At 44.6% G+C, this 23424-nt stretch overlaps 2 protein-coding genes across 4 annotated transcripts in view; one reads left to right on the top strand and one right to left on the bottom strand.

Moving 5' to 3' along the window:
* The first annotated feature begins 196 nt into the window (after positions 1-196).
* LOC137785897 (protein LEG1 homolog) lies at positions 197-3766 on the top strand. Its single transcript, XM_068577455.1, has 8 exons — positions 197-497; positions 722-808; positions 944-1017; positions 1980-2084; positions 2247-2365; positions 2801-2942; positions 3054-3150; positions 3310-3766. Exons 1-8 carry the CDS (start codon positions 200-202, stop codon positions 3459-3461), a joined length of 1074 nt encoding a protein of 357 aa, XP_068433556.1. The 5' UTR covers positions 197-199; the 3' UTR covers positions 3462-3766.
* Positions 3767-5092: 1326 nt separating this feature from the next.
* dpf3 (double PHD fingers 3) overlaps positions 5093-23424 on the bottom strand; it is a 21170-nt gene continuing 2838 nt past the window's right edge. The window contains exons 2-12 of one of the 3 annotated variants that reach the window (XM_068577443.1): positions 17701-17861; positions 16411-16518; positions 13589-13722; positions 13299-13394; positions 12919-12991; positions 12381-12422; positions 11139-11276; positions 10909-11037; positions 8656-8768; positions 7558-7639; positions 5093-7384 (exon numbers count right to left, since the gene is read on the bottom strand). In XM_068577443.1, the coding sequence (XP_068433544.1) occupies positions 7317-7384; positions 7558-7639; positions 8656-8768; positions 10909-11037; positions 11139-11276; positions 12381-12422; positions 12919-12991; positions 13299-13394; positions 13589-13722; positions 16411-16518; positions 17701-17861 (1144 nt within the window). In that variant the 3' untranslated portion in view covers positions 5093-7316. The remainder of the gene's footprint in view (positions 7385-7557; positions 7640-8655; positions 8769-10908; positions 11038-11138; positions 11277-12380; positions 12423-12918; positions 12992-13298; positions 13395-13588; positions 13723-16410; positions 16519-17700; positions 17862-23424) is intronic. The other 2 variants (XM_068577444.1, XM_068577445.1) reach the window with 2 other exon arrangements.

Raw genomic sequence — 23424 nt, 5'->3', positions numbered from 1 at the left:
AGTATATGTCTGTATGAGAGAGACACTTACTGTTTCTGTGTGTTTGGATAGTATTGATCTCTGTCTGTGCACAGGACATATCTTATCTGTCGGTCAATGAGAGTCCACGGTGGGTCCGAACATTTGAACAGAGTATATAAGCGTCATCTTCATGCCTCGAGCTTCAGTCGTTTGAGAAGACCTTCCCATCTCCTCAGTCATGCTGCGACCCGCCGTCCTCAGCCTGCTCCTGGCGTGCGCCGTGTCTCTCGGCAGCGCTGCCGTCATCCTAGAGAATGGCATGCCCGTCCTGTGGGCTCAAACGGCCGCCCAAGTGACCGACCTTCCGTCGCAGAACGGCGTTCTGACCCCCGACCCCTGGAACGTCCTTCAGCGCATGAGTCTTTACAAGCTGTTGATCGCTGCCACAGACCCGTTCCTGGGCTCCATGGGGACAAATGCAACTGACAGTCCAATTTGGGGACTGCCACTGCAGTTAGCATGGATGCTAACATCAGGTAAAATGGGGGGAAAAAATGAGTATTATTTATAGTTTGTTTCCCTTTCCAAAATGAGAGTTGATGCAAAAGTGGATAGTGAGTCATAAGGAAGCAGTAATATGAAAATCAATGACTTCTCATCTATTCATTGAATAAATAACCAACTTTTACTAAAACAACACAAACGCCAATGAAACTAGACACAAACTGATGGCGTTATGTACAATGTGGTGTTTCTTTAGGGCGTCTCGCTGACCCAACTGGTGCTACAACCTGCGGCCTGGAAACCGGAGATACTAAGTGTATTTCTCCTCAGAGCTGGTGGGGCTGTAAGTGTGACACACACACACACACACACACACACACACACACATACACACACACACACACACACACACACACAGACACACCCGTAAACACACACACAGTTAAAACACTGACAAAACCACTGCTTTCTCCTTCAGGTGTGAACTACTTTGCCTCTGCACTACCCTTCCTGTCCGCTGCACAGCAGGGCTTGATGGGAGCAGGAGTTGAGGTACGTGTGCTGCTGGACATCTCAAACTAAAATTACGACAGTCGTGAACAAGACTAAGTCTACAGCTCAACTCGTCCTGTACCCACAAGGCGGCCGGTTTGATCCCTGGCCTCGAGCGAGTCATTGAACCCCAAAGTCATGTCGCTGTTATCTCTGTAAAACAAACAAATACACAGTTTAGTCTAGACCAAAAGACTGGATTAGTTTCAACATAGTGTGTAATGTTCTAGTGGATAAAAAGTATTATGACAAATAGTTTTTCATTCAACACTTGGTGGGTCTACACACAAGATCTTTCAACCCTATGCTTCCCATTCATTGTCTATGGAAGCAGCAGTGCAATGCATTCTGGTCTGTCAAGAGACGGCCAGCTCTTGGCAGCTCCTCCTTTGCATGAAGTTGTGGTCTCGGTATCTTTAAGCAAATTATAGGCCTCTAGCCCAACTCGTGCCTCTGGAAACGTCTGAAAAACTTTACAAGGAACCAATTGTTGATGAAATGAAGATACATATATCAACAGCTTGGCTCATATCTCAACCCAAATCAGACAGACAGTTCGGTAAACTAGTTTTGTAATATAAGAGAAAAAAGTAACAATACAATTCAACAATATGTGAAAATGTCGTTTTAAATGTGGCTGTGTCTCCTCACATTAAGGACTAAACTGAGCACGTGCAAAGTGAATCAGCTGACTTGTGATTGGAGAAATTGAAAGTGTGTGACCACCATCCCGTGTTACAACCACCCTCCGCCTCCCTTACTCAGGCACAGCAGTGCTTAGAGCTAGATGCTAACATCAACATGTAGCCATGGATAAAAAAAAACACTAAAAGATGTGCTCTTTTATTACTAACATTACGAACACATTGTGGAGTGTTGCTGTTTCAATTCCCTCACACAATGTGCAGCCTGCCAACAGCTCTAGTTTTGATGATGATGAAGATTGATGTTGACTCCATTAGGTCCAGATGCAGGTCCCTGAAGGTGTAACGGACTATTGCACAACATATGTCGCCTGTACAGTTGCCTACCCTGACGTCATGACTAAGTGGGATGCCTTCTTCCAGGTACGTCAGGGAACACACACTAACAGATGCACATTACTGTTTTTTGATATATCGATTCACCAGTGGACACACAGATTAATCATACTTTCTTCTGCACTTAATGAAGGTGCGATACTAAACCGCTGGAGGTACCGCTTTAATGCTGTGTGTGTGTGTTTAAAGGGTCTCAAGGCTGCGAGTGAGTCTCCTCTCCCTGAAAATGAGAAGAAAGACTCTCTTCTAGGTCTCTACTGGACGGCCCAAATGGCTTCATCGTATGCCACTACTGCATGCAGCGCGAGGTAATCTATCTATCTATCTATCTATCTATCTATCTATCTATCTATCTATCTATCTATCTATCTATCTATCTATTTGACCCTCATATCGGATTAGAACCAAATATCCCCAATAAACCTCAAGGAGAGCAACAAAAACATGGATACAGATTCCTTTTTTCTTGTTTCCACACACTTGGCCATTAAAGCTGATTCTGGATGTGTTCATGTTGAGAGTTAGATGAGAAAGTTGATACCACTGCCGCCGTAGGTATAGTAAGGTACAACGTACTGTTGTATCGGGAACGGCTCTTCCTACGCAACCCTCCACCCCGCAGGCCTCAGTTCAACCGCTCACTGTCTGCACTTACGCCCCCGTACCACTGTCATGACGTCTTGATTTAACTCTCGGCAACAATTCATATAGGCTGCATCCTTCTCTTGTTTCCTCTCCTCCAGGCAGAGCCACTACTCCTCTGCAGAGGTGTCGTTCTCTAAGAACTGGCAGAACGCGGCCGAGTACGTCTCTGCCGCTCATTTCCATTCCAATTTGGAAAATTCTGCAAATTTCATAAGCCCTCTCCCGAGTCGTATTTTACAGGTGCGTAATCACAACTGCGTCTATTCATTCATTTCATTTTTTTAAATAGTTTTTTACAACCTGCGCGCTTATCCCACCCTGGTCCTATCTGTCACACCTGTGTACATCTAGGACGGCGACAGCGCGCCTAATATAGCGAATCTGAGCGATGCGGAGAACCACACACTGTACATCTTCTCCTGGATCAACAGCATCAACTCTTTACTGGGTAAGCACACACACACATACTTGTTTACCTCCATTGTGGGGTCAACATTTGTTTTACCCACTTGTGGGGTCCACACTTTTCAGTATCATAAATATCACTTCAATTAATCATATTATCAAGGCTTTTTGAACTCTCGCTGATGGTCGTGTTCTCTTCTAGGTGGCACAGTGGTGCGTATGTGGAGAAGCGCCATGTGTTCAGTGAGCACACGAGAGAAAGGAAGAGATATGCTGGGCCAGCTTCTCCTGGATCCCAGATTCGCCACAAGCACCTTCCTGTCCATCGTCGGTGAAATGACTCGGGGCTGCTAAAACAAACACACGCTCTTGGACAGGGACATACAGCAGTTTTCCATCTGAAAATGTTAAATACAAAAGTGATATAATCTGATTTGACTTGACTTTTTTTTAAACAGCGTACAGGATTACTTTTGCATTTCTAGGGAGGAAGGTTTCACAAAGAGAATATATTTGCAACACAAAACTACATTTTGTAAAGTGATGTCATCTTCTGCAAGGTGTAGCTGATCGACAGGTACGTCCATATTACAGTTTAAAGCAGGTAGTCTTCTGTCTGTCTCTGTTCTGTATTGTTCAATAAAGCATGACGAAAACAATACTAATCCTGTCATTGTAGGACTCTTTTTTTATTGTATTTTTGCACTTTCATCGATAATAGTACAAAAAAATTGTCAAAGAAGAAACACAGTAAGTTCCCAAACTCTGGTTCGAAGATGAATAGTCAGGTTTTTTGTCAACAAGGGTTTTATATATTTTAAGATAACTACAGGATGTCACAATAACAATAGGGGAATACTAAATACGCATTTACTCGATGCTGTTCAACTTTTGGGTACTTTCACTTTATATAAGTATGACCATTCTCTTCTATTTGATAATTATACTCCACAAAATGACAACATATTTGACACTATATTCATCTGGCAGTTGCTGCTACTTTGCAGATTTAAATTCCTCAAAAATGATGCACAGTAATAAACTAGCAATGTGTAAAGAACTACATCATTAATGTGTTCCTCTCATATTTTGGATCAGTAATGATAATATTATTTGAGTTATGTAACATAGATATGTGTTTGGAGCGGTTTACTCTATCGACAGCACGACAGCGGCCTCTTGTGGTGATATGATGAAGGTGCTATCATGAATCGTCAATGGGTGAAGCACAAACCATTTCCAGTACTGTGATGATGAGAATAATTGAAATAACAAATACAATAAACTAACAGTCTTTGTTAAATTATCTACAAACTCTAGGAGGGTTTGGACTTATTACATTACAATCTCGCACATAAAGATTAGGACTGCAAAATAAACCCACAACGCAACGAGCGTGTGGATTTATTTGTTAAAAAAGAACTACGTCCACTTTCTAAATTCAGACTTGTCCTTTATATGATCCGAGTGTCCAAAAATATTAGTTAACATGAACAACTCTCGTCCGAATCCATCTGTAAAGCATTCAAGTGAAGGTTCAGGAGTATAGACAATGAATTGGGAAAGACGTTATAGTGTTATAATGTTTCTGGACTGAGAACAATATGGTTATAGCTCCATGAACTCAGTCCCCCTTAAGGAGCAGCTCCAGACTGTACAATCTTTCATATTAGATTTCTCTTCGGTTCATTCTGTATCTCTGGAGAGATCATCCACAGAGCAGAAAGGCAGACACATTTTTGGGGAGAAAGATGACTTATCCGTTCATTACTCTATAATGGTTATATCAGATGCAGCCCTCTTGGCAAGAGCCACATAAACATTCAATATCCATTTTCAAATTGAATACACAGCATGAGGGTTTCCCGGTAATGGATTGTTGAAAGGGAACAGACGCAGGAATATATTTCCGTGAATAATGTTCGTATACATTTCACAAAGAGAAACGAGACTAATGGAAAAAAAAACAAACTTTATTTCAACACAAAAACACAACATTTACTTTAACAAAATACAACACGCATGTTAAATCACGGAAGGTGACGGCATCAAATAAGAAAGACATCCAAGACATTTTTTAAAAAGGAAGACACAAAGGATCATTACACTCGCCATGGAACGACACAATAAAACCCTCTTCATATTATTAACATCATGTACTGTATCTACACTAGCTCATGATTGTCTGTGGAAAAGTAATATCAAATACAAACTTACACTAAAAAGACAAAATACAAATGCAGATTTGTGATATCCTGTGAAGGCCGGCACACTATGTGTACTTTAAGAGCTTTTTATGTTTAGTTTAGAGCTTATTCTTAACGGTTCTTCCTTGTCGTGATCGTTAGATTAGTGCTAACAAATGGGTTCTGTAGAAAAATCTGCGTAAAAAATTACACAGATGGGGGAAGATTTAACGTTACGATCGAACATGTCGTCCTTTCTCATATCACAATATAAATGAAGAATGTTCAGAGTGTATTGTGGTTGCACTGTAAGTGCATAAAAAAAACAAAACTGTAATGAAGTCTCATGTAACCTGGTGACTTCCAGACAGGACGCCATTACTGTTTTCTCCAAATAGTTTTCAATCGAGGATGATTCTACACATTTCTCTGGTTCATCAACAGCAGTGGTTCCCAAACGGTGTGGTGGAGCCCTCTAGAGGAGCGCAGAGGTATTGCAAGGCCCACGCGTTACTCACGGGTTAAATTAACATGCGCAAACGACAAATAAACCGTTTTCACCAGCAGATTGTTTTTTCAAATGTCTGACAGAGGTGTAATTGATAGATTTAGTAGTGGATCGCTTTTTAAAAATATTTTTTTGTATCATGGCATATTGTCCAGCAGGGGATTTTGTCCACATGCCGAAGCATCGTAGCTACGTGGGACTGAGGTCTGAGGTCAGTACCTTTATTTAAAAAAAACAAAAAAAAACACACACACACACAAGTTATTTGATAAAGAATACATAACACTGTGTGTTACTCTGCTCTAGCCTCCACAGCTGTAATCTAGAGTTATACAACATCAGGTGATCCTCGTGTCTAGTGCGTGTAAAGACATTTAAAGTCTTATTCACATTTTTATGTTAAACACCAGAACATAAAGTGAAAATTAAAAAAAAAATCCAGTTTGTGTTCATATGTTATTTAAATATATTTCATCTTCTTTTGGTAATAGTTTCCTTGGTATTGTTACCAGTTCATAATAATTCAATCAATGTATGTGTTTAGGTGAGGGACCAGTATTTCTTAGTCATTTTTTTGGGCTTCCACAAAGAGGACATGACACAAAATGTTTGGGAACCACTGATTTACAGTAACAATGATCTCCTTGACAGTAAAATTGGACCAATAAATAAACAATAACATTCCATGTGAAGAAATGTTATTATTTTGTATGTGTGTGTGTGTGTGTGTGTGTGTAAAGTGTCACATTGAGCACCGTGCCATCCGAGTGACAGCGAGGATACGAAAGACAGACGCGGATTAGAAACGTCGCCGAGGTCGATTTTATCGCCCCGCTTCCTCTATAAATTTCCCCGAGCTCGACAAAAACAAAAAAAAAAACTGTAATAGATGGCATAACTAACACTGAGTCTGTCCAGATATGAAGAAGAAGGAATGTCACCGTAAAGTCTAAACACAGGAGGAGGAGAGTCGAGCTGGGAGGAAGAATTTAAACAAACATTAGTCAAACCCGCGACGGGGAAACGAGTGAAACAGCTTCAGCGGAAAGTGTGCGACAAACGGCTTCGAATTAATTTAAATCGAGGGGCGAGGAGGGGGAGGGGCATCCCCGGTTGGTTTATAACGAGCATGTCTTTCCACATACACATGTACGACACAGTATTGGCCTTTATCAATCTTGCTTTGGCTTCTCGCCGCCTGCCGAGTGGTGAGGTAGAGAGAGAGATGACGGAGCGCCGGCAGGCCTGCCGGGAGCCGACTTACGGTCGAGGCCGCGGCGTCGGGGCGCCGTTCGGAGCGTTGCTCGGCTACGCGAGAGGTCAAAGATCGCCGAGCCTCAAACAGGAAAACCGCCTTGAGCCTGCTAATGCACTGGAGTGTGTGTGAGAGTGTGTGTGTGAGAGAGAGAGTGTATCTGTGTGATTCAATCTGAGAGAACGTGTTCGCTAATATGTTGGGTACGTCAAACATATATTTTGTGTGTGTGTGTGTGTTGAGAAGAATGTCCAAGGAAGTTAAGCCTCTCCGTAGGCGGAGGCTTTGTCCTTCAACAGGTCCAGACACACGTGACAGCTCCAGCTCCCTGCGGACGAAGAGAGGAAGAAACAGAGGCTGAAATCAGTGTCCTCCTCGCCGTTTTTTTTTTCTTCTTCTTCCATATATAGCCGTAGCTTGACTCTTAAATACACAGCACATGACACACATAGTATCAACACCGCCGATGTACTATAAATCCCACGAGAGTGGCCGTCGTACCTTCTGGAGGCTTGGTCATCGGAGGCTTCAGGCAGTACATGTGGTATCCTCTGTCGCAATCATCGCAGAACAGCAGCTGGTCCTGCATCCGCAACGAACCATCAACAGCTTAAATACATACGTATATGTGTGTATAAATAAACATGAATCCTGTCTGGAAAAGGATATAAATGCCGGAGTGAGTAACTCGTTGTGTTACTAGTACTGCTGTGAATGTGACCCACATTATGCTGCAGCCTTTATCAGCTTTAAAAGACGTCTGGTAAGTCGTACTGTGAGCTTTCAAATCATCTTGGGACAGACTCGAAGAGGAGGCTTCTGTCAAAAACCTGCCGGGTAACATGCAATCTTATGCAACACAACCTTTGTGGCAACGTCTGCTGTGCCTGGAATTTATTAACTTCACGTTGGAGTCCTATTTTCTAAAGTGCTCACATAATCATTGTCTTTTATTATGCTCGTTTTATGCTTGTGAATCCCCTGTAGATTTGTATTAAATGGTGCTACGCGTATACATTTAAATCCCATGAATTTATGATGATTTACATCTTTTATTCAAACAAGTAAAACCTTACACAACACATCATTAAAAATTAAATTAATAATAACTAATTGTATTTGTTGTGTAAAGTGTCTTTGAGTACCATGGAAAGTGCTATATAAATTAAATGCATTATTATTATTATTATATATAAATAATAAATAAATCCTTTTATCTCATTATGTTGACTTCATTATCTCTTAATTATGACTTTTTATCTCTTTTTTCTTTTGTTTTTGTTGTGGAAAAGGACTTCCATTTATTTACATCTTTTATCCAAAAGAGTAAAACGAGCATTTTTGTTTTTACATCTTATACAACACATCATTAAAAAAAAACAAAATAAATAAAAAAAATCCCATCAAGGGTGACTTGTCGCATATAATATCTGCTCGGCGAGTGTGTATCGCCTTTGACAGGCTGAGTGCTGACAGGGGAAAGGTCACATCATTAAAAAGGAAAGCAAGTCAGATTTTGTGCGCTCAAAAGGGAGAAACAGCCACAGAGAAGGACACACACACACACACACACACTTCCCTCTCCTACATTATACATACATCGTTCTCTGAGGTGCCACAGAGGCTGCAAGACTTGCACTCTATGCACTGCCACTGGTACGTCCGCACTGCCTGCATCATGTTATCAGTGAACTGCAGACATGTGGGGTGACCTGCAGAGGGACGGTGAGGGCAAGGCGGAGGGGGGAAAAAGGCAGGAGGGAAGGAAGGAAGGAAAGAAGGAAAGGGGGGGGGGGAGTGACAGAGTGGATTGCCAGAAGGGTTTACAAAACAATGTCAGTGGCGATTTGTTTGTGATAGCTGAGAGACACATTGCAAGAGCTTTTGAATAGGAGCCGACGGCAGAGCAAGACGGACACGCATCTGGACACATTTAAATAATCCACAAAGAGCCGCATCTGATTGTGAAAAACAAACAATTGCATCCAAAAAAAAATCTGCTCTGCTGCTTTCGTCCTGCTGTGGATTCAAACTGGTCACCTTTGGAGTAACAAAAAAACACGATTGGAAAGTAATTCAGACAACATTATCTCTGCCTTCAAAAGAAGATTGCTGTCTTCATAAGAGGCAGCAGTAAGTGTTAACTTCGTCTGTAATTGCACCCCGTGGTGTTGACAGTCCGTACAGCTGCATGAAATGTGCCATCGAAAGCAATCAAGTGATTATATGTCTGGAGAAGTGAACACGAGCCGTGATGTGTGCGCGAGGACAACACAGCCGAGCAGTATTTCACCATCCTCCCCGAAAGATCTGCAGCTGAGACGACTCAAAAAGAAGCAGGTTTGCTTGCATGTAGATCATTTTCAAATCTAATAGCGAGCATTTTGCAGCTACTGTCGGCATCCCCACAGCGTCGGGGGTTGCCGTCGGCCTCCCCGGTGCACGCGGTTATCAATGGTGTATCAATGAGCCATGAATGAGCCATGATGAAGGATTTACATCTGGACTGGGAGAGCAGCCGGAAAACATCGGGAGCATGTCCTCAAGCCTGTCGATGGGTTGAATAAAGACAAAATGTGGGAAAGGTTTTTTTCCGGCTGCAGCCTGCCTCCTGAATTTAAACTGAGGATTTTACAGTCGGGTCGAAATAAGCTGAGGCGGTTTAAAAGATGGCCCTTCGGCTTAAATGGATGCCACGTAATGAGGCTGTAGGAAAATGCATTTCTACACGAAGATCTTGTCTGTAAAGACGGAGAGAGGAGCCGATTGGCTCTTACCTCTCGGCTACCTGTCCTCTTTAGCCAATGGTGGGACTCCAGAGTCCACGTTCCTCCCCTCCCCCGTGCCACATCAGCGGCGACTGTAATGTAATTTATTCCTCTTTATCTCTGGTCCACCGTGTCGGCTATTAAGCTCTTCAGTCCAGATTTAATTAGGATGTAGCTCTGGAGATTAGTTTGTGATCTTGATTATCTTACGCAAGCAAGTGTGAGGAGGTTCATCGTTGATTTATGGAAAATGGAAAAATCCATCTGACCATGGTTTTAAAAAAACTAAATTCCTCCCCAAAAATATTGCTTGAAATGTTTTTTGAAGGAATATAGTTCCTACTTCCTTAAAAAGAAGTTCATGCAACATATGGAGATCTTAAAGGCAAGTCAGCTCTGTTGTCCGGTCTTCCAGAAATCCCTCAATGCCATTTTTTAAATCAGAATATTGGTTTTATCGCCACAAGGTCTACAAGGTCCACGAGGTCAGGAGGTCCATCAGCTTGTGAGCTACAGCGTCGTCATTGTCTGAAAACATAACGTCTTCCAGCTCTGTATCCTAAAAGCCATGAAACGCGGAGGCCTCGCTGTCTGACGCGCTGACGAACAATCCCTCTAGCTTCCTCCCGTGCTTCTTCCTCTTCCTCTCGGCGTCAGCGAGACACACACAGGCGACACACACAGCTGTTCTGACCATGACAAGAAAACCCACTTGTTGAAATGAATGCTCTCTTATCCAGAAGACGTTCGAGCTGATTTAAAAAATAAAAATGTTTTGTTGAGATATCCAGCAGCCTTTGGCTCGTGTGGAGGAAGAAAAAAAAAAAATGCAGCCAAAAAGTACCATGAGGTAATGCGTGAATGCGAAGCAACAAAATGAGTGAATGCGTGTCGTCTAAAGGCAGACGTCCGTACGGACATGGAGAAGCATGCAGGATGGAAGCAAGCGGCGGAGCCTTGGAAGCAATATTATCTTTTAGGAGGGCTGCAGCTCGTAACCCGACTTCCACAGTAATGCCGACGTCGACAAAGAACCGGAAGCGTTGATGGAAATCCTGCACGGAGATGGAGAGCGGAGACTCACCGGAGCGTCCGCAGTCGGAGCAGGACACCAGCTCCTCGGCCTGACCCGTCTTCCTGTTGGAGTCCTGGTCCCCCAGGCAGAAGTCACAGTAGTCGTTGGGGATGATGGAGCCATCCGCCGCCTTCTGAGCTGTTGGTCACGTAAACAGAGAAGGACGCGTGAGCTCGCCGCGCACTGTCCGACAGCCTGAGGCGCGCGCTGTGTAATCAAATGCAAATCCGGCAGCTTACGTTTGTGGTTGTCCGGGCAAAATGGAGGAGACGGGGCCATCTCCGTTTCCTTCTCCTCCTCGCCCTCCTCCTCCGCCAGGTGAGTGTGGGTGTAGTGGTAGCTCAGGCCCGGCCGGTTCTTGTAGCGCTTTCCACAGACTTCAGATAAAACATCAGAAGGTTCATTAGAAACACGCCAACACATCACGCGACAAACTGTGGGGGAGTCGAGTCTGCTCAAAAGCATCCGTCATCCCCGTCCGAATTGGAATACCACATATTTTACAGTAACTTTATGTCAGTAAAAATGGGATTAAACCATTAGTTGTTGAGAGGATATATAATTGCTGCTGAGACAGTGAGCTGGGAGATTTATGTACGAGGTATTTAATGCCAAGAAACTGGTTTCATCCATTAAATAAGTTGAAACGTAGCTTTATCAAGGCAGTACAAGCTAACACCAAAATCAGGCATTTATTTTTAAATGATTCATATGATGTATGTCACATGGACGTCTAGTGAAAGGACTACCACACACATGGGGACAGGACACAACAGATATTACGAGAAACCAGAAGAAGCTAGCTAGCTAATATAGCAGCTAATATATTTTAACAGGATTTGGAAGCATTGATGCGCTCATGAAGGAAACTACGATCTATAATTTAATATTGTCGTAGCTCTAGGGGGTCATTGCAGAATTTAATGAACATGTTAGAGCTGTAGCCATCATAGAAGTTTCTTATTATACTGCTTTTCTTGCAAGACCCAATTCTGCAATCCTTTTTTTTTTTTATTATCCCCGGAAAGCTTCAAAACCCACAGTTTAAAAAAATGGATCCGTATGAAACATATTAAGAAAGTCCACCCAGTGTGAACACTTCTACAATGGCTACATCTGTGGATCGCAACACAGCTAGTGCGGCCTTAAAAAAATAAAAAGCATGCATCCCCCTCAGTGCGACATTAGTGGAGCTGCTGCTAAAGCATCATTTGGTGCATTCCTTGCAGAAATTGCAAGCGTTAAGGCCCGCGGTGTTAGTGTCATGCAATGCTGGCACTGAAATCAGGGAAATTGACGATCGTAAAGCATTTAAAGCGTTAGATATCTCTGAAGGGATTAGCATTCAGTCAGCCATTCCTGAACTAGATGCCCAGGAGCAACAAAAAATAAATAAAAAAAAGCCAATCATATTAAAATAAAATAAAAAAAGACAGTTCACGGAGCGCCTAGAAGGACAAGATGGCGACAGGTTCAGATACCTTCTTCAGCCTTTTTTGAGTTATGCTTTTGTTTGTATTTATCTGGAACAGAGAAGACACAAAAGCAAACAATAAAGGAAAGACAGCACAAGACACAAAATGAGGATGAGATTCATTTGTTTGGGGGCTCAGTCAAGTCAGCGAAGGCTATCGCTCGGGGATTCTGTCCAAGTACGCGAGTGGCATGCCAGTCAGGTCTGGATCAACAGGGAAGCCTTTCTTAGGACAGAAGAAGAGGGGAGAGAGAGAGAGAGAGAGAGGGAGAGAGAGAGAGAGAGAGAGAGAGAGAGAGAGAGAGAGAGAGAGAGAGAGAGAGAGAGAGACTGCTGGATTTGTCCCCGTTTCTATAAGCTACGGTTTTAGAACAAGCATGTCGAGAGAGGTTTTATAAAATAAAGGTCACGAAGGAACTAACTTCGGTAACGCCAGATCGAAGGAGGGGAGATGTTTCCCTCCACTTTTCAGGAAACGCTCTGAATTCAGAGGCTAACAGCGACAGCGATCACACGACAAAGAAGGAAGTTTCCTTTTGTCTTACTGTCACAGACGTAAGGTTTGTCCTGGTCGTCGGCGTTAACGGCTTCTGTCCTCCTGCGACTGGATCCTCTGTTCTGAAAAGGAAACGTCCGATAATGAACCTCCAATGTGTGAATGTTGAAATACTGGATATTTTATATTTAATGGCAGAATACTTTCCATACATTATGTATTTTTCTATTACTTTATACATATATATCAGAAACAAGGTTTATTGTCACAATGTTTTTTGTTAGCAAGATGCTGTAATAATCACTTTTTAATTTAATAGGTTTTGTATTGATTGAGAGCGTCACTATTTTCTTTTACACCACACACACACACGCGCCCACGCACACACACACAGACACACACACACACACGCTTGTCTGTGACACTCACTTTTCCTCTGTTTCTGTTCTTTCTCTTTGGAGTATCCTGGTCAAAGTCTTCGTCATCATGGAGACCGTCCCCGTTTTCCTCTGCCTCCAGAACTCTCTACAGAACACACACACACACACACACACACACACACACACACACACACACACACACACACACACAATAGGGTGGTTAAGTAAAAGTAAAAAAGTTAGAAAGAAGTAATGGGGGGAGATTTGGGTTCACATTTTGACAGTGGATACACAGTAGAGATGTGTGTTACTGTACATTCTGCACACACGGTGCAATACCTGTATTTCCAGCAACGTTTCCTCTTCCTTACAGATGTTGTTTTTTTTCTCCAGCAGGCTGTCCCCCCTCAGGAGGGCCTCCAAAGCTGTGGCCTCCCCAGGGGGCACCTCGCGCTTTGGGGCCAGCTCGGCCTCTGGGGAGAGGGAGAGAGAGAGAGAGAGAGAGAGAGAGAGAGAGAAAGCCCTTTTAGATGGCAGGTGTGTGCGTGTGTGTGTAAGTGTCAATGTCTTTACCAGCACAATTCAGTTTGTCATCCTCACTGAAAAATTCATACTTGAACAACGTTCTCTACCGGCTGTCTGCCGGGCCAAAGTGTATCAGCATCAACGTGGACATTGTGTCAGGCAGTTTTACTAACAGCGGCACCAGTTGCACAGGAAGAGACGAGGAAATACTGAACCTAACTACTGAATTACGTCTCCGGCCCCTCCCTCTCTCTCTCTCTCTCTTTCTCTCTCTTGCATCTGCTCTTAGTCTTTCTTCCTCTCCCTTTATTCGTTTTCACGGAGGTGAACTTGCTGCAGGATTCACTCGCCGCCCTCTTCTTTGAACTCTAACACCGGGATCAGAGCAGAATGAAAAGCAGGGATGTGATGGGACCGGCGGGGAGTGAGCGAGATGTTCTTATTGAATACAAAGCTGCTGAATCTCCGGGTCTCTTCTTTCCCTCCTCCTCCTCCTCCTCCTCTTTCCCTCCCCACCCTCCTCTCATTTCTTTGTGTCCATTTGTGTACGTTGACTTGCTGGCACAGACAGGACATTCTCCCGCTCTGTATCCCACCCCGAACCCACCCCACATGCCCCCTCCTTCACCTCCGCTCTCTGCTGACACCCTCCCCTCCTCTTCTGCCCTCCTCCCCCCTTTGTAACCTCCTCACCCCTCCCCTGACTCATGGGACGAGACATGCTGGGGAGAATGTGGAGCAGAATGTTCTGCTCTGCCAGCAAAAAGAAAAGAAAAGCCAGACACCCCCCCCTCCACCCCGACCCCATGCCAACAAACCTCCACGCACGCTCACATATCATATTGATCTGGATCCACCGCTGACCCCCAAAGAGGCACGTCACCGATTTTTACCCGCGGAGGTCAGTTTACTCTGAACTCCTCGGCCTCTGAAAGCGGCTGCAGAGTCTCTTTCGCGGGGGGAAGGGGGAGAAAAAAAATGATACCTCTTCTGGAGAAGCTTTCCAACGTCTGAGAAAATGAAGCCTGATGATGTCATTATCTGGGTTTGGGCTTAAGACTTAAATCCCGCAACAGAAAGCTGGCGAGTCACACTTGAGGTGAAAAGAAGGAAGAGGACATTTAGGGGCCATAGAGGCAGGCATGTAGTCAAGTACAAGTACAAGACCGGGTCCAGTCAAGTCCAAGTTGAGGTTGAGTTGAGTCCATAGGTTTAGAGACAAGAACTAACTGAGAAAAACACGAGAAAGAAATGAACTTAAATTGCATGCTCATTGCTTTTTGTACATTTGTGCACTACTTTATTGATATTAAATATCTTATTCCCGTGCTTTTGCTTGCTTTTTTGTAACCCTCATTAGGATTAAAAGGAGCAAAATGGCCGCTGAGGCACGTCCACTTATCGACGAGCTGAACAAAAAGCAGAGGATCGACTCTTCACGAGCGAGGAGTTAGATTCCGGTTTCTAACCCTTTCAAAGTTGTGACAGAGCCTCTGTGTATCTTCACACACACACACACACACACACACACACACACACAAAAGCCAAACCTCTTTGCTCAGGAAGCATTAAATAAACATAAAGCGTTTCCAAAAGTCTGAAAGGGGAGCACTCGCATTCCTCTGCCGTGTTATGATAGATATGTGGGCCAAACTGCAGAAATGGATCTCTGAAAAACAAAACTGGAGACGTCTACTCTTTCCCCCCTGAGATGGCTCTCCTGCTCTGGTTAACTGCAGAGTATTGATAGCTTTCTTTCCCCCCTCTTTCATGCTTCACTTGGTGGGGTTGCTTCTGGGGGCTTTCTTCTCTCTAGTTTTTATTTCTTTCCTGAAAATGCCTCTTCTGCGTGAAGCTGAACCGTTCTCTGGTGGAACACTCTGGAGGATTATATTGCGTCTGAAAGACAGCAAGGTGGAAACAATAGTGTGGCAAAGCGGATACAAAGACTGGCCTTTATGTCTCCCACTTATCGGGTTCCTGAGGCATTCCTCTGCTAAAATCCCCTATAACACACACATGTGCATGCATGGATACACACACCCACCCACAGACACACCCACACACACACACACACAGATAAAAACAGGACACACTTCCACCTCATAAGACTCACTTACATTCTAATGCCTCATGGACAAATGATTATAGAGGCCCAGTTAGGGTGCTTCTGTGCCGCAACAGAGAGCGAGAGTCATGTGTGGGGGTGTGTTTGTGCGCCTATCTGTGTGTGTGTGTGTGTGTCTACTGCCAGAGAACAGTGAGAGGAGGTATTGATTCAGGAGAGAGAATGAACCTGGAGACCTGGCGAGAGAGAAGGGCTAACCAGAGCCAGATGGTCAGATAGGGAGCACTAAGGCCACCGCGCACGCCTGGAGCGCTGTGCGGCCGTAACAACACACACACAGGGCGCAAACACAGCGAGCATGTGTGCATTTAGGTGAGATGAACACACACACACACACACACACACACAAAAAAAAGGAGCTGGCGCACCGGTTTAAAGTGGCTTTCATTGTGCGGGTCGATACCGCTGCGGCTTTGGCGTTCACCGTGCATGCATGTCAATGTGCGGTGTGTGTGTGTGTGTGTGTGTGTGTGTGTGTGTGTGTGTGTGTATGCTTTGTTTGTCTTACCCAGTCGAAGCTCACACAGGCGGAGCTGGGGATCCAGGGGAGGGTGGAGTCGCCGTTTCTTTCTCCAGCAACGAGCAGGATAGGTGTACATCTGTCCTGCTGCTTGGCCTGGACACACACACACACACACACATTCATAAGTATAGGGGCACACACATGCACAAGCACACAGGAAGAATGTTAACAACCATTGGCAGGTTTACAATTTTAACAAAACTTTCATTGAGACCACGACACACAAACACACTCAGACTCACACTCGCGCACACACACACACACACACACACACACAGTGAACGGGTCTTTTTTTCCCTGACACTTAATATGTCTCGCTTTCAGTGCTCAGACTAATGGTCCACATATTCAGAAAAATCTGCTGCTCAGATTCCAGAAACTCGCGTAAAAAACCCGGAATTTGGGCTTTTTTTTATCACATCGGTGCCGAACCATTACTCAATGTGGAGAATGATAACATGGACTCCAATGAACAATTTCAACATTTGCTTTGTCACCCTTTCAGAAAAGCAGACTTCTCGCGCTTGAATCGAAAGGACTTGGGAACGTTGTGTCTAATCATATGGAGATGAAGACAGATATGGAGGAGGAATAAGCTATTTCCTCTCGCAGCATGAGCAGAGGAGAAGAAATAGAGAAGGAGGGGGGGTTGGGATGAACTCAGAATAAATTCATATAATGTGAGTTAGGTCTGCCACAAAGTATAGGGTGTGGCCTCAAGGGCTTTGCATACAAGATGGAGAACAGGCTATTTGTGTCCACCTCTCGGTAAAGAGCAGATTGTTCCCTTTGGCTGGACAGGCGACCCAGATGTGCATTCTGACGGCGTGCCTCGTGATACATCAGCGAGCGGTAACTCATGTAATAAACAAAAGATGGCTGGACTTTTTTTTATTACTGAGGGAGGAGATCTTGACATTAAATCCTTTCTAAGCGTACATATTTACGCATTTCTTCTGTTTGCTCACCGTTAGATGGGAAGATTGATACCACTCTTTGTGGGGTTTAATATACAGCGAGTAGCTACTTAGCCTAGCTTAGCATAAGGACCGGAAACAGGGAGAAACATCTGGTCCGGCCCTGTCAGTCAGAAACTCCAAGAAATCCCGAGATCTTCCCCTCTGTTTCCAGTCTTTACGCTAAGCTAACCAGCTAACGGCCGTAGCTTCGCATTTAGCGCGCAGGCGATAGCGGCGCCTCCGTCTTTTCGTCCACCTCTTCGGGTCGAGAAAGTGACGAGCGCGTTTCCCCAACGTGTCCGAACTGTATACCCACCTGGCTGGCGGTGGCACTTCTCCATCCAGATGTAGCAGTTGTTCTGCGCCACGCCCGTCTGCGAGTCCAGGAAGGGCATGCGCACGCTGCGCTCGGCGCAGAGGCGGGCATTGTAGCTGCGGCAGTGTTCGATAGCCTCCTTGTAGAACTGGTCGCCAAGCCTGAGCCCAGGAGAGAGACAGACAGACGGACAGAGAACGTGGCAGGTAAACAGTCAGACAGACAGACACGAAGAATCCGGCTCATCATCATGTACTTCGGCCTCAGCGGACATGTTCATTTAACATCTGACTCAAGTTACCCACAGAAACATAATAGTCCCATTTCTGCCCATTGATCTGAGCTATTCGCAGCATGCTGCTTTGATTTTTATGCTTTCTGCGCGCTGAGTCATCCTCGCACTTGAAGTCCTTTAAGCTAAACGCTAACTTTTTTTTTTTTTGGGGTGGTTAATGGCAATAACATGTGCTGGGCGGCTGATGTTTTGGTACAGGCCGCAGACTAAATGTAATCGGGCCTGTTGGGTCCTGGTTGACTTTAGCCGTGCGTGTCTCTGTCTGCATTTTGGTTCCGATTGTTGTGTAAATTCGTGATTTGATGCAGAGATCAGATAAAGCGGGGTGGGGGGAAGGTGGAAAGGAACATCTTCTCACACGATGAGGGCCGTGAGGGCAAACACATGCAGGAGTAGGTCGGTGAACCGTGAGAAGAGGAAGAAATGTTTCATCCCGTCAAATTAATCGATAAGTGCGAGCGTCGGATCGAAATCCACACAACAGATGGGCTGCACACACACACACACTGACACAAAAGAGAGGGTATAAATCAGGATGTGAGACATTAATAACCTTCACCGTCTCCCCCACGCTAGAGGGAAGATATGTGCAGCGTCATTAAGGACAGACCGAAAAAACAAGATTGAGTTACTTTTACTAAAAAACTAAATATACCTTAAGTGGGTTATTCTATATTTAATTACAGAGCTGGAGTCCGGAGAGGAAGATAAAGGACAGATACTTCTAATGGGGTCTGACCTGTAGCCAGCAGAAGCACACATGGCTAACCTCCAGAGGATGATTTGCCCTCAGGATGTGTTATTACCAGACATCTATAAAGCTAATATCTGAGCAACAAAAGGTGAAATTAAAAAAAGACCACCAGTATCTATTGCTGCTGGGGAGACAGCAGGATTGTGTCTCTTGTCTCTCTGTTTGCATACATGTCTGTCTGTCTGTCTGTCTGTCTGTCTGTCTCCCTGACTGGCCGAGCACAGATATGTTAAGAATTTCAAGCTGGACAAAGAGCAGCACTCTGGTCGCACTGGATCTCACAAAGATGCGCAGTGTTTGGAGGTGGAGGGAGCGAGCGGAGGGTGGCTGGAGGAGGAAGAGGGGGGAGGAGATGGGTGAGAGGTTGGAGTGAGTAGCAGCGGAGAGGGAGTGAGGTATTGCATGTACTGATGAAGGAGAAAATAGGGGGGAGAGAGTTCAGAGGAGACGGGGATGGAGAAGCTGCTTGATTTGTGGTGGAAAAGAAGAAAAGTAAGATACGAAGAAAGCAACAAAATAATGATATCCGGAGGGCGGATGTTTTTTTTAACACACCAGAAGTGAAATCATCTAGTCTGAATCATTGTGTTGAAGCAACAATCATAACTCTGACATATACTGGTGTGCAAGAATCTGACCTTACAATAAAAGTGTACGGTGACCTTGGTCATGGTGTATTATCTACAACCAGAGGAGATCCCAGTAAAGTCACTGCTACTGGCTAACAAATAGTCCAGCATGTAAAAAGTAGAACTACAACTCTGCCACGCTGTACATATAAACTCTGGTCTTCCACACACACACACATACACACACACACACACACACACACACACACACACACACACATGTTGTCAGGTGATCGACAGAAACGAGAAAGACGGCTGTTTTTTTTTTTTTTTTTTTTTTTTTTACAGATGCCTGTTTTTACAATGTGACGGACCAGCCGTTGCAGCGCTCCAGTCAAATCCCCCCAAATCTGCAGAAGAGACTTCCTGTCACATAACTCACATTCCCAGAGGTGGAGCGTTATCTCTGCTTTCATATTTGTTGCCTGAACTGCGTCTCTCTGTGTGTGTGTGTGTGAGAGAGTGTGTACCTACAGGCGTCTGTCTCCCCCACTGTTCTTCCCTCTCTTCCTCCCGGTGTCATCCCATATCGCCTGTACATTTCCAGCTCCAGAGCGTCTGTGTAACGTCCCCGGGCGGCTTCATAAACTCTTACATAAGCCAGCGTTCGTGCCTACATGTTTCACTGCTGTGCTTTTTTTCTGTCTGAGAGCTGTGTTTATGTGTTTAGTTAAAGTGAGAGTTAAAAAAAAAAACAACAACACATGTGTGTGTGTTTCTATGCCTCCAAAACCATCTGTCTACTGGTTGTGTACATCCTCCCCCCCAACCCTTTGGACCAGATTCAATCACCAGAGACTCCACCGCGCTCCTGTTTGTACCCATTAGTCCGCTGTATGGCTGATCCCGGTGATGGAGCTTATGTAAGTGGAGTTGTGCATGTCGGGGAACACATTCCTCTTGGTCAACAACTTCCTGGATACTGATGGAATCTGCAGTTGCTCTGCGTGTGTGCATGTGTGTGTGTGTGTGTTCACTGTGATTGTCTCAATTGCTCCCATACCATCACAGAGGAGCTTTGTGTGCGACCGTCAGTCTTTGTTTTTTTTTTTTTCTCCAACATGTCTATAGGTAAAAGCTCATAGGGGTAAGGCTCAGCGACTATATAGATGTTCAAACGTACACGTAATCCTTCGCTCTATTGATCAGACTTCCTGTTGGGATCGCTGCTGTCATTCCTCTCCTTTTATCTTACTTTGATCTGCCGACGCATATACCTGTCAGTTATTTATCGCTCACAGCACCGTCTCTCTCCCTCCTCGCTTCGTAGAGACAAGAATTTAAAAAATGAAACTCATCGGTGGCTTATTACACCGCTGTCATACTTGTCATCCACGTTCACACTCATTTCCTTCTCATCCGCGTCGTTTCCTTCCTGTTTCGGCAAGTTCGGAAAACGCGACGCATCTATTCACCGATTTTGTCGATTCAGGATTTAAACTGTGCCAATTCTTCTCAACTGTGAGGGTTTTCATTTATGATGTCACTTGAGAAAAGCTATTTTAATATGTCACATTGATCACATTTTCACTATTTCTTTAGGTTTTAAAAAATGATTACAAAATCTAAACACAAACACATTTTGCCTGGAGGCAGGAGGTGTATAATCACATCTCCCCAGTCGTTTCATTTAAGCTCTCGGCTTTGAAGTAGCATCTAAACTGATGGCTGTAAAAAATAATAATACATATTCTGTCCGTGTTTTGTTTTCATAAAGAGAACGAGAGCTAAATATGGGAGACTTTTAAGTGTTCATAATGCAAAAAAATCAAGAGGAACGTAAAAGTGAAATGCTTCACAGAGCTTCTGGTGATCTGCAAAACAGTTTAACGTTAGATTTCACCGCGACAACCACCAGCCAGCTGTGTGTCTGTGTGTGTGTGTGTGTGTGTACGTGTGTGTGTGCAGTCTGGCATTCTTGTAGGTGTGTGTGCAGTAGAGCAGAGGTAGTGATGAAACATTGCTCTATCTCTGTAATTGTTAGCATTAAATCTGACATTTGCAAGAGGTACAATGAGTTATACCTGCGTTTCAGACGTAAATGACATGTTATGTATGTTGTTCATGGTACATGGACATAGATAACAGTAGTTTTTCTGTGTGCGTCAGTCAATATGTTCAGACATCCTGGGTTAAAACCGATCGCCTGAATCTTCTATGATTCAGTTATTAATGTCTCCATTAAATACTTCACAAACTATGTTTTTTTTCAGATGCTACGTAAGCGAGAATTATTTAGTGGTTTAAATAAACTCCCCTTGCTTGAGTAACTACACCATCACTCAAGTTGCACAAATATATACTGTGTCTTTCGACGTACAGTCATTTTTGAAATATACAAAAGCTGAAAAGCCAACTGATGAGCTGATAATAGTCTGTGTGACCTTCCAGGCACAACATTTCTCAGCATGATCTGTTTAAATGTTGTTTGCATGACCTCATTCTGCACAATGCGTCAGAGGTACAGTAACAGGGGAACTGGATCATGAGCGCCTCACTCTTTCCCAATAAAAGCCCCTCCAACAAACCAGACACATCTTTCTAATAAAGCGTGCAGATCTGCTCAGACTTTGCATACAGTGTCTCGCGGGAACATCTTACACACAGCTCGTGGTGTCAAGGAACGATGAGGACGGGATCAGGACGGGGGGGTCACCACAAAATTAGGCAAAAGATAGTGCAGGGTAGAGGAAGTCCACTTGTGGGAGGCCCCAAAGGAAATGCAGGGCAGGGCAACAGCATGTGGGCATTGATATGCGTCGATATGGCACTTTGTAGGCCGAGCGGCGGGACGAAGGCGGGGAGGAGGGAGACGAGGAGGAGGGGGAGGAGCCAAGGAGGGAGACTGGGAGGGAAGAGGCGGGGCCCCCGATATGTCCCGGGGCACACGTGTTCCCTTTCAAACCCTGTCACACTCATTTTCTCTCAAATGCTCGGATGTGCGTACGCACGGGCGCACTTACACACACACAAACCAACACACACGTTTGTCCGTGTGTAAACAGACACACAAAAGGGGATGAAAGGGAAAGGTGCAGAGTGCAGTGGAGGGTGGTGCAAAAAGGGGGAAACCCTGATTCAGGTTTATTCAGATGCAGCAAGGAAGACATACTTGCGTGTGTCATCTCTGCACCATCCTCGTGGAAAATCTCACACGTGCATACAAAAAAATGACATGACGAGAGGACCGTGTGCCAGTTCCCATGTGCAGAAAAGGGAAGAAAATCAGGATTGATCCCCCCGCATGGAGCTTTCTGTATAACATGGTCCTGGACATTTAATTCCCCCTGCCTGGAAACCATTCCCGGACATTCCCATTCCCCGGCAGACAAAGGCCAGAGTTCACCCCTGTGCTGAGGGTGTAGTATGAATGTATGCAGTAAATGCAGCAGACAGACAAACCAAACCCCCCTCCAAAAAAAAAAAGAAAACCTCCATCACTCACTCATGCTCCCTCTCACGCAAATTGGGGGAGGGGTGGCCAGCTACACAACCGCCCACGCATGCAAAAAAAAACACACACATAATAAAAACACAACTCCACACACGCCCCCCTCGCCCCCTCACACACACACACACCCTCCCCCCAGCTCATCTCGTTTACATTTCCCTAAATCTCAGCCCACGTCTTTTTTTTCCAATCCCTATGCAAACAGAGCCAACCCACCTTCCACCTGAGCGCTCTTGTTCATTACAAATCCAAGCATAATGATAGGAAAAAAAGGACACATGACGTGCACATAAACACGTCTCTGCATATGAATCACGTCGCTCATTTGAATCCTTCTCATGTCAGCTCTTCATTAAAGCCCACCCCACAGAGCCACCCAGGTTTCAATCACAAAGAGGTCTTTGTATTGATACAAAATACCAAAAAAAAGAGAGTTTAAATAAATCAAGCAAAAATGCACGGCTGAACATGACTGGGTCGAGAGAGCCAGACGTATTTACTGCAAGCAGCTGGTGGGTGTAATTCATCTTTCAGAGCGGGCAAGATTATGATCAAGTCCTTACTGACTGCACATGATTTACCAGCCACATCCTTT

This window comes from Clinocottus analis, unplaced genomic scaffold (genome assembly GCF_023055335.1).
Source record: "Clinocottus analis isolate CAN_PGR_092001 unplaced genomic scaffold, fCliAna1.0.p SCAF_15, whole genome shotgun sequence".
NCBI classification, from domain to species: domain Eukaryota; kingdom Metazoa; phylum Chordata; class Actinopteri; order Perciformes; family Cottidae; genus Clinocottus; species Clinocottus analis.
Note: the sequence above shows the minus strand (reverse complement) of the source record. Positions and strands in the feature narration are given on the sequence as shown.